This window comes from Mus pahari, chromosome 11 (genome assembly GCF_900095145.1).
Source record: "Mus pahari chromosome 11, PAHARI_EIJ_v1.1, whole genome shotgun sequence".
In the NCBI taxonomy this organism is placed as follows: domain Eukaryota; kingdom Metazoa; phylum Chordata; class Mammalia; order Rodentia; family Muridae; genus Mus; species Mus pahari.
Window position 1 is genome coordinate 43,144,396 of NC_034600.1, and position 12,093 is coordinate 43,156,488.

At 38.3% G+C, this 12,093-nt stretch overlaps 1 protein-coding gene across 1 annotated transcript in view; it reads right to left on the reverse strand.

The window, feature by feature from the left end:
* Mtrex (Mtr4 exosome RNA helicase) overlaps window positions 1-12,093 on the reverse strand; it is a 59,122-nt gene that overhangs the window by 25,664 nt on the left and 21,365 nt on the right. The window contains exons 12-16 of the mRNA XM_021208218.2: window positions 11,417-11,496; window positions 9,808-9,918; window positions 7,909-8,010; window positions 5,294-5,419; window positions 1,881-2,031 (exon numbers count right to left, since the gene is read on the reverse strand). Of these exons, the coding sequence (XP_021063877.1) occupies window positions 1,881-2,031; window positions 5,294-5,419; window positions 7,909-8,010; window positions 9,808-9,918; window positions 11,417-11,496 (570 nt within the window). The remainder of the gene's footprint in view (window positions 1-1,880; window positions 2,032-5,293; window positions 5,420-7,908; window positions 8,011-9,807; window positions 9,919-11,416; window positions 11,497-12,093) is intronic.

Here is a 12,093-nt window from a genome sequence, read left to right on the forward strand (position 1 = left end):
AGTGTTACAGGGTGGCTCCTGCAGGCTTGTTGGTCAGCCAGGCTAGCTTAAACAGACAAATCTTGTTTGAAAAATAAGATAGAGACAGAAAGATGACTCAGCAGATAAAGATATGTGCTACTAATTCTGATACACTCAACTTCAATTCCCCACAATGTGGACCCACGTAATGGGGGTGAAAATTGACTCCTGAAAGTTGTCCTCTGACTTCCTGATGTATGCCAGGACATGTGTGGCCTATTCCCTAAATAAAGCAATGAAGAAAGCAATGGGCTCTACAAGCATAAAGATCTAGCATCCACATAAAAAAAACTAGGTATGGCCACTCATGCCTATAACCCATTGAGATGGGAAAGAAACAGGAAGATCGCTAGAGCATGATGCCTACCAACATAGCAAAAAATAGTGTTCCAGGTTCAGTGAAAGACCGTCTCAAGGGAACGAGGCAAATGGTAAGAGGAGGATCCCTGATGCCCACCTTTGGACTCCACATATGCACATACGTACAAACAGATACACACACCAAAAACCAAGAAGGGTGTAGGACACAGAGGAAGATACTCAGTTCGGAGTTCCAGCTTCCATATGCATGCACCCACACATTTACCTCACTCCTACAAAATTAAAATAAATCTACCGAAGGACAATACAACAAACAGAGGTCATTAAAATGTTTTATAAAAGTGGACACTAAGAGCCGGGCGTGGTGGCACACACCTTTAATCCCAGCACTCCGGAGGCAGAGGCAGGCGGATTTCTGAGTTCAAGGCCAGCCTGGTCCACAAAGTGAGTTCCAGGACAGTCAGGGCTATACAGAGAAACCCTGTCTCAAAAAACAAAAAACAAAAAAACCAACCAAACAAAAAAACCTTAAGAAAAAGTGGAGACTAAGAAAACAAGATGCAAAAGCTATAAAGCAGTAGCTGTGGTTGTACAGCTGTCTCTGTGTATATTAAGAATTAGATATTTTGAAACTGTTTAATTCATACCCAGATTAGAGCACTGTATTTTTTTAATGATTCACAGGTTATAGCCTTCTTTGTGTGTACATACATACAATGTGTGCATGTGTTTCAAAGTCAGAGGTGGGTATGTCTGCCTCTATCGCTCTCTACTTTATGTTGTAAAGATTTATTTATTTTACTTTATTTCTATGAGTACACTGTAGCTGTCTTCAGACACACCAAAAGAAGGCTGTGAGCCACCATGTGGTTGCTGGGAACTGAACTCAGGACCTCTGGAAGAGCAGACAGTGCTCTTAACCACAGAGCCATCTCTCCAGCTTTCTACTTTATTTTTTAAGACATGGATTCTTAGTGAACTGAGTTTACTAATTATTTACTCTTGTTGGGCAGAGAACATTAGGGGTCCACCTGTCTCTTATTCCATCAGTCCCAGGGTTGTGACCACTAGTAGGTTGTAGCCTACTAGTATGTCACCACACAGGTTTAAAACAAAAACAAAACATGGATGCAGGATGTGAACTCAAGACCCACACATGCTCAGCAGACACTTTACCGGCTGAGCCAACCTTTCACAGTATTCTTCTTGTGAGACATCATTTTACAAATCAAATATTGAACCTTTTGTTACATGATTATTCAAGGACATCAACTATATATTTTTAAAAATCACAAATTCGACGATGGTTGAACCAACTAGAAAAAACTATTTTGTCAGAACTGTCTATACTTATTTTGAATGTTCAAGTCTATAAAGGCTAGATACAGTTCTACATTTTTAACTTAATGGCCAAGATTTGCTTTATTAGACAAAAAAACAAAAATAAACAAACAACCTGAAACAGTGCTCAAACCACTACCAAGACAGTCATCACGGTGCTGCGGAGTCTAGTGAAAGAGAGGGAGTTTGATACTTACTTTCTACGACCCCTGGAATTGCTCTATAATGCTGAAACTGGTAGAAGGATTTTTCAAGCATGTACTCGGGGTTAATTTCTTCTACTCTTAGTAAGTTCAAAACCATGTTATAGGTCAGATGGAAAGCACTATTCAGAGGATCAGCTGACCCCTAAAAGAACAAGCATGACAATTTTGCACATTTCTAAAATAAATTTACAGAAGACTTTTTTTTTTTTTTTTTTTTTGGTTTTTCAAGACAGGGTTTCTCTGTATAGCCCTGGCTGTCCAGGAACTCACTTTGTGGACCAGGCTGGCCTTGAACTCAGAAATTCCACCTGCGTCTGCCTCCCAAGTGCTGGGATTAAAGGTGTGTGCCACCACACCCAGCTTACAGAAGACTTTTAACATGCTTAATAATTTATCTGTACTAAGAAATATAAGGAAAAAAAAAAGAAATATAAGGATATACAAATTCTTTTCTTTGAAGCAAAGTGATAAAATAGTTAATATCTTTAAAAGTATAGCGAGAATAAAATCCCTGACAGTTGTGATGCACGCCTTTAATCCCAGCACTTGGGAGGCAAAGGCAGGAAGCTCTCTGAGTTCAAGGTGAGCCTGGTCTAAAAGAGAGTCCCCAGTCAAGACTACACAGAGAAACCCTGTCTACAAAAAAACAACAAAAACCATTAGGGATATAGTGGTTCAAAGACAACAAAATATACTTAGCTCTCTTTCCTGCCAAGCACAAGGAAGGATTCTTTTATTGGTCTCCAAGTGGGTGGGATCAATTGTGGGGGGAAACGTGATGCCACTTTCTGAGCAAGTGTTTAATTGCTGGTAGGAAGGGCTATTCTCTTTCCTGACAGTGACCGCCAATGCTCCATCTGGCTGGCTCTTTTAAGAATGCTGAGTAGGATCTGTCCTAACAACTTGTAATGAGCATAGAGCAAGCAGGTCAGAGATACAAACCTTAAGCTTCTAAGGTTAGGTGAGTGACTGCAGCCTACCCTCGCCTACAGTGACCAAATGTACTAATATTTCAGAGTGAGATCTGGATAAAAACAGTATGTTGGAAATATGTGCCATAAAACTGCTAATATAGCTCCATTGTAGATCTTACTGTCTCTATACAATTACTTACTGTCTCTATATAATTACTTCTCACCTCCAAAGTGTGGCTGTCACCAAAAAAGAGACACTAACAATATTTGTCATTAAACACAATAAATCTTGTTGTAGATTTTTTTTTTTTTTTGTAGAAAACTACTACCTTACACCAATTTGGTTTTCATCTAAAATATTGCCCCAGTATCTTAGCTCACACCTTGTAGCAGTGGCTCTTTGTAAGAATTTTTTCTTTATAAAAATACTTTGCAAGTGTGAAAGTGGTTGTATAGTCATACAAGAGAATTGTCACATTTTTAAATTGTTTCCTCAGCTCATTAGCCCATTTTCACCCTCGAGAGCGCTCTCTCCTTTCTTAGTGTGCTGTCTTTACTTCTAGTCCATGCCTAACTTATAAGGCATTGCTTCTTACCCTTCTCTCCTAAGAGAGGCTGCCAGGTTTTCATGTCACATGAAGAGTGAGTGAAAGATTAGGTTCTGAGAAGGTGCACACCTAGACACAGGTGTTACCACCCATGAAACACAACTCTAAATGGCATAGCAAATAAAGTGAGACTACTCGGGGGCCAACTACTGGGACTTCAGAATCATAAATGTATGCAGACATATTTGTGATGAGAATAGAACCTTTACTTTTAGAAGAAGGTGTTCCTAAAGACTCAAAACGAAAAAGGTGCTATCTGCTGGGGGGACAATGATGATATTTATAAATTCTGATTTTATCTATTTCATTTAAAATAGATAAAACAAACAGACCCCAAACAGGTGAACTTAGAAAAGTCCAGATTCCTGGAAAAGATTGTGCTTTAAGACTAACAGAAGCAAGAAAAAGAAAAAAAAAAAAAAAAAAGACTAACAGAAGCAGGAAAGCGGTAAATTCCACTTTAGGAGCTATTTCTTCCTCAGTCCTTCTGTTAAGTGAACTAGCTGTAGATGGGTTCCTCACTGCACATGACTGCCATGAGTGCATCAAACTATGGCCTGCTACCATTATCAACCTAATTATTCCTAACTATAATTCCATTATGATTCATGACTTTGTTTAGCAATGAGATATGAGAAGTAAATCCTCTACATACAGACACTAAAATCAATCACATACTTTAAACCAAATTTTGTATTTTCTCCTCATAAAATAGATAAAAAGCAACCAAAGCCAAATTCCTTGAGAAGTTCTTTAAAGGCCTGCTATGCTAACACATACTGTTTTAATCTAGTACTCCGGAGATGGAGACGAGAGGGCAAGGACAAGTTCAAAGCCAGCTTAAGAGCTACATAGCAAGTTTGAGGTGACTAGACCTCATAATCAGACAAACAATCTCAGACTATTCAAAACTCAGAAGAGAATGAGTGCCAGCTAGCTGGCTCACCAGGTAAAGATGCTTGCTGTCAAGCTTAAGACCTAATTTCAATCCCTGGAACCCACATGGTAGGAAAGAAGTGAGCTGTGACTTGTTCCCCTCCTACACATAAGACAAACAATGCTTAAAAAAAAAAAAAAAAGGCACAGGGAAAGGCTATTTTGCAATAAAGTTGAAAAACGTCGGGTTATGATTAGGATGTTTATAATTAAAGAGGGTGAACTAAAGGTAATTAATAAATAGATGTTTTGGACTGGATCTTTACAAAGATACAGACACTTGTCACCCAAAGTACTGGCATCATATACTCTAGTTTCCATTCTCTTGGTAAGAGCTAAGTTGCCCAACAGAGAAAGTGCAGGGTACCCAAAGTCTGGAGGCAAGGTCTGTCCTTCGTCCTTTTCTGGAGACTATCCAGCCATTCCCACTACATGAGTTGCCTATTAGGTGAAGCCACATACATAACTAGCCACTTCTAACTCTCTAAACCCAGACAGCTATAGACTATCAACCCATCTTGAAAGGTAGATGAACACCCTCCCCAACAAAAAAAAACCCTAAAAGTCATCACTGTAGAGAATATCTTGTTTGTATGGATGTGGCACCTGTCAATAATAAATCTGATGGCCTATAGCTTAGGCAGGAAATAGGAAGCAGGAAGGATTCTGGCAAAGTGCAAGGTGAAGAAGTGACTAGGGAAGATGTGACAAGACAGATGCATGGTACCTGAGCATAGGTAACAAGCCACGTTGTAGAATAAATGGGTTATTTTAAGTTCTGATCTAGGGTGAGAAGAGCGTAGCTATATGGCCAAGGTATTATAAATCTATTTTCAGTCTGAGTCTTATTTCTGGGAGCATCGGGCTAGGAGGAAGAAGCAGACCTAACTTATCTAAGTCACTGACGAGCATTCCCAGGACCCCTGATGGAAGAACGGCCTCTTACCTTAAGCAGCTGTTTTCCAACAGTTGGGCTCATCTTCTCATCTACCATAAGAATCACAATCCCTCTGTCGTCCATGCCTCTCCTTCCTGCACGACCAGACATCTGGATGTACTCACCAGAGGAAATCTGAATACGACATTGTCAAGTTTGGGAGAAAAACTGGTTAAAAAAATATATCCTGATATTTTCTCTTTTTATAGAGTTTACAAATAATTTACACATTTCAAGATATCATTTAAAACATGAACTTTTGGGAAACAAAGATGAAAAGTTTGTGAGAATCTTATGAGACTTAAACTTTAGTTCTCAACTGACTTAACCAACAACTGTCAACTTTTGATAGCCAATTACAAGAAATACCAGCTAAAGGCATACAAAATACCTTTCAGCTAGATCTTAAAAAAAAAAAAAAATTAAAAATTAAAAATTAAGAATACTAACTACAAAGCAAATTCAACAACTGTAACTTCTTATTTGACCACACTAGCTTCTTAATCTTCAAAATTAAATTAACATAAAATTGGCCCCTGCTGGAGAAAAATATAACTGTGGATAGGTTTCTGTAGGGGATAGTAATCAATAAGACTTGTCTAGCGGAGAAACAGCCATGTACCCTAGATTGTCCAACAGAGGCCAGTGCAGAAGTATCTTAAAAGTGGCAGCACAAACTGCCTGGTCAAGCTGCCATCATTTCTACACGTGCCTGGGCACCTTTCCTCCTCTAATGGAAGTCCAGGTGTTGGCTGGTTTTCTTTTCTAAACTTTTGACTGAGGAAGAGTTAAGAAGCACTGTTGTAAGAAGACACACTACTGATAGCCCAGGGATAAGGAAAATACCAGACAAAAACAACAAAAGATAGATAAGATCAGGACATTTTAAAAAGTAGCTCCCCCCCCCCAAAAAAAATAAGTAGCCCAATAAAATCGGAGCAGACTAAAGCCATTATTAAATTGTAGTACATGTTTAAGAAATTCTTTTCAAGTGTGTGCTGGGGCTCCTGGATGAGGGCTTGCTTGGCATGTACAGAGTTGGAAAAAACAGTAACAATTTGTACATGGTCTAGGTCAGAAAGCATATCAGTAAGTTACCAGAGCAAGCCAACGTAGGTACAGAACCACATTCAGACCATATGAAGTGACTAATGAGTTTCGAGGTCTACATGCAACTACAGGCTCAGAAAGGCTCTGCAACATCACCGTGCTGCTAAGCTCAAGGGCTTCAGTCTCTGGGTTTGGTACACAAAGGATTTTGGTAGCTTCCTCAGGAAAACGGGTCTTTAGGGAAGTGTCACGAAGGAGAAGACAAGGTAAATATTTTAGAGCAGTATTGCGGATCATATTTACAGACACTGCTGGATGAAGGTTTTTAAAGCAGTGGTTCTCTGCCTTCCTAATAGTGCGACCCTTTAATACAGTTCCTCATGTTGTGGTGACCTCCAACCATAAAGTGATTTTGTTACCTCATATCTGTAATTTTGCTACTGTTATGATTCATAATATAAATATCTGCATCTTCAGATGGTCTTAGGTGACCCCAGTAAAAGGAATTATTTGCCCCCAGGTTGAGAACCTCTGTTTTAAAGCATGTCACTGGAAACTTACTATTCCTTTAAAGATTTCATAAATTTATAGGTATGGATGACAGTATTTAGAAATGACAGGGGAGATATCAATCTGATTTGGGGTTCAAGTTTGTAGGTATAAGATGATGCTACCATGTGTGCACATGTGTGTTGTGATAAATATATATACTGGCTTAACACTACTGTTAATTCTTGCAAGAATTAATGATTTATTTTGCAATTACTACTGGTATGTAAGTGTTTTAAAAATAAAGGTAATTTGCTAATGGAAAAAACTTAAGCTTTGCCCTTAAATTAATCATCATTACTTTTTAGGAGCTTGATATTATTGGAGGAAACTTCACTAAGGTGAAAAAAAAAAAAATCACTAATTTCAAGAGAACAGTTTAGGTAAAGAGCTATCTATTTTTTTCCAAATGGCAGACAGTGAATCTTGGGATCAGGCTGTGCTCGTACTACACAGTGCTTGTCTTGCCCACCTATGCTGCTCTGCCTGCCTAACAATACTCCTCCCCACCTACTTTAAGGACCATCCTCTAAGACTTCTGTTCTTTAAAATGAAAACAAAACAAAAAAACCAAAAAGGCTTATGTACGTGTTTGTGCATTTTGCCTGCACGTATGTCTGTGCACCACATGTACATTGCAATGCCCACAGAAGTTAGGAGGTGTGTCAGATCACTGGAACTGGAGTCACAGACAGATGCTAGCCCCTGTTAGTGCTGAGGACTGAACAGCGGGCAGTAAGCACCCTTACTTCTCCAGCCAGACCTGTCATCTGCTCTTATGCTGTATCTTTCCTACAGTAGTTCACAGAACAGACAGATTTCAAGCTTGTGTGTTTGAGGTCGGGTCTCCCTACGTAACCCTGTATGGCTTGGAACTCTTTGATACAGACTAGATTTACAGATTAGGGAAACTCCACTTATATTTGAAGCTCTTAAATACTTGGAGCTAAAATTCTCAATGAGTCAAAGTTCTGTGAAATAAAATAAAGATTAGTCATTATTTTAAAATACAAATAGTTACTTACCCATCTAAAATCCTTCCCATCATATTTACGGGCATTTGTAAATAAAACAGTTCTAGCTGGCATGTTAATTCCCATAGCAAAAGTCTCTGTGGCAAATAAGGCCTAAATAAATGAGCAATTATATAATTAATTAATGGATTTTGAGGTAAAAACAAATAATTTTCAAGTGTGACTAAAATTAGCATTAATTTTTAAGCGTAGTTCTTTAATGAGGTTCTATAAAAATAAAGATGAACTCTGGATTTATTACAGTATTTTATAGATATAACTATTAATATTTTTCTTTATGTTTGTCAAACTTTTTAATTCAGGAAAATTAGTCTTTTTACATCCCAGTTCAAACAAATAGAGAGAGCACATCTGGGCTAATGAACAAGGATGAGGTAACAGAATACCTTTCTAAATGCAGCCAATTTTTCTGGGCTTCTTTATGATAATGAACCAGTTCTAAAGATCATATCACAATTAGGTTCCAGGACACAGACTCAGTGAGTATTAAATTCTAAAATTCTAAGACTTTATTAACAAAAAACAATAAAGTATTAAATAGGGGCTGGAGAGAGGGCTCAGCAGTTAAGAGCACTGACTGCTCTTCCAGAGGTTCTGAGTTCAATTCCCAGCAACCACATGGTGGCTCACAACCATCTATAATGGGATCCAGTGCTCTCTTCTGGTGTGACTGAAGACAGCTACAATGTACTCATATAAATAAATAAATCTTTTTTAAAAAGTATTAAATATTCATCAATAGAAAAGATAAACACTTTATCAACTCAAAAGAGCACTAGTCATTAGAAAATGAACCATACATATGCCAAAAGAGCGAAATGTTTTCATTTGCCAAAAAGTCATATAATCTTTGAATGTATGCTAGTGGACATTTCTAGAAAATGATGGGGCAAGATGAGCTTTCACCTTTTACTTTATTTACAACTACTTTTCTTGAACTCAACAACCTGCAATATTTATTCATACTCTTGAAAATTGGTCCAATAATCACAAGTCTAGCAACATTTATCATTTATAGAAGACTATCAACAAGGACCTACTAGGATCTAGGTGTAAATCTTAACTAACACTTTATTAAAGCACTAACGTTTTTCTTTTAAATATTTTTCCTAAGGCTGAGGCCTCTTAGGACCAAGCACCTAGAAATGATTATGCTCTGAGGTAGCTTCCTGTTTCCAGGTATAGGCACATCAGTCAGTTCTAAAAAATGATCAAAGTAGACTCCTGAGTTCAATATCCTAAAACATTCCTCTTCCTAAGTATAAAAAACAATTCTTATCTAAAGTAACACTTTTAATCGTGGATGTAGGAAGACCAGTTATCTAGTCAACTCCACGTCTACTAATTAAACGGCACATTCTATAAAACTATACTAGAGTCAGGTGATGCCACTTACATAAGACACTAAATAACTTTCCTATTTATCCCCCCAAGTTATAGTACAGATATGGCATTATATGAAAGGTCATGTTCATACCTAAAGTACTCCATGCAACCTTCCTAAGGCACGCTATACAAACTAATTCTTTAGAAAGAGAAAAGTAAATCACAGACAAGCAAGACATGATGGCTTCCACCCAGAATCCCAGCATAAAACAAGCAAAACATGAGGACTGCTGTTGGAAGACAGCCTGGGCTCAAAGTAAGAAACTGACTCAGAAAAAAACAGACAGAAGCAGCAGCAACATGATAAAGCAAGATCCCAACAACCTGCCGACGGGGACTGGGTGGTGGAGTCATGGTCAAACACACCAAGACCCTTGGTTCAGCCTCCAGCACTGTAAAATCAAACATCCAACAAGCTGGCCTATAGCCAATGCTCACTAGAACTTTCACATTGCTCAGACAACACAATTTTGAGACATAAAAAATAAAAAAGCAAGATAATACCTTTATCAATCCTTCAGAAAAGAGAATTTCTATAGTTTCTTTCAAAATAGGAAGTAAACCACCATGGTGAATACCAATCCCACGCTTCAGAAGTGGAAGAACGTGCTCAACCTGTAATTTTTATATAACAAATAATGTTGGTTATAAGGAAAGAAGAACTTAAAATGCTAAACCTAAAAAAATATATAACTAAAAAAGAAAACACTTGTATTTAAGTAAATTATTCTTAAAATCTCTTCAGAATAAAAGCAAAATCCAACCTATATTCTTACATATTAAATTGAAACACAATGTGGTCTGGCTTTAAGATTAACACGATAACCACATTTAAATACAAAATACATTTTGCTGCTTTTTAAACATAATGTTATCTCCTACACAAAAGTCTGAGCTGTGACAGCAGAGACTGTCTGTAAAGGGTAAAGTGAGGTTTACATTCACAGTCCCAGATGTCCCAGAGACCAAGGCAGGAGCACTGGGAGGGCAGTAAACCTGTGCCTCTTCAAAAGAGTCTCTAAATAAACTCAAGATACTGGCAGTTAAACTCGAACCACAGAACATTAAACTGTAAAATGGACTTGCTTTAAAATCAAAAGACTAACTGAAGAGTACCATTCTCATTACTGCTGCCAAACTCCACAGCACAACGGTTTAGGATGAAATGTGCGAAGGCATATGGAGCAGTCATTTAAAACCCACCACCCACCTGGACAGGAAAAGTATTTTAAACATTTCTAAGACAAGACACCACCTTAAGCCGGGCAGTGGTAGCACACACCTTTAATCCCAGCATTTGGGAGGCAGAGGCAGGTGGATTTCTGAGTTCGAGGTCAGTCTGTTCTACAAAGTGAGTCCCAGGACAGCCAAGGCAACACAGAGAAACCCTGTCTCGAAAAACCAAAACCAAAACCAAAACCCAAAACCCAAAAAACAAACAAAAAAAAGACACCACCTTAAAATGCCAAGAGACATGCTGCTGTAGTCTAGGGTGAGCTAAACACTCTACAAACCAAGTACTCATCTGTGGAACACAGAATGACCTCCACATGTCCCCTTGCCCCAGTCTAACTTTCCCGCACTACCTTAGTCAAAAGTATTGTACTCTAGATGCACAGTAAAATGATATGGAGAGGTTTTAAAGGATTCTTCCAACTAAGATGAAAGTTAGACAAATAAGGTCAAAATCCTTTGGAGTGGCACCAAGTACTAGTACAATTTAGATGCCCAGTCAATTCCAAGAGTGAAAGGAAAAATATGAATGACTTTAAAGCAAAGGAGATGTTTATTTTCTAAGAATAATTTTCATTAGGTATACTCTCTTGTTCAGAATTCTTATAAACTGAGAAATTTAGTGACTTAAAATCAACACTAAAATTTTTGTTATACAGAAATATAAAAAGTAGTTTCTAGACTATGCTATGTATGCTCTTAAAGAAAAATTCCTTCAAACAGCAAATCTTTCTTGGCACCTTTTCAATGATTTGAAACATATATGAAGGTGGTGTCTGAGCCCATAGGCCAGCAGATGTTGCCACGATGCAATAAAATGAAAATGAGTTAACATCTGCTACCTGCTAAAATCCTCACTTACTGGTTGGTACTAACCCACCTGAGGGAGCTTTTTATCTTCATCAGACAAGCAGTCAATTGCATTATTGAAAACTTCTTCAACCATCTTCTTTTCTTCATCTATGAGAAAAAATTCAATGGCATATAATTATTAAAATGAATCAATCATTAAAAAGAATAAATCTATAAAATCTGTGGCCCTCTCTGCCCCAATCCATCAGTCAGAGGGCAAAGGGCGCAGAGACTAAAGGGGAGAGGGCATTCAGAAGCCCTGTGAGTCTGTATAGTGAATGACAACCCTGGGACAGTGCAGGGAAGCAGATCACCTTTACCTGGGCTATGTAATTCAAGGCTTATATAATTTGGGGAACAGGGAGTAGGAACATCCCAGATGGGCAAAGGTCATTGGCTAAAGGGTTAAGGTACTGAAATGCCTCATTAGCATTGAGAAGCACTTCAGGAGTCTCAGGTGCTCACTGAATGGGTCTGTATTGAGAGAAAGGAAGTTGAAGCCATAATCTAACTAAGGTTACATGATACTGTGCAGGGAGATGCACACACTGTGTGTGTGTGTGTGTGTGTGTGTGTGTGTGTGTGTGTGTGTGTGTGTGTGTGGTTTAGGGGGTTGAATTCCCTGACAAGATCAGAGAAGGGGAAGCCCTGTCATTGAAGAGAGTCCTCCATTATGTGCTGAGCTCAGAAGGCTATCCAGTCAAT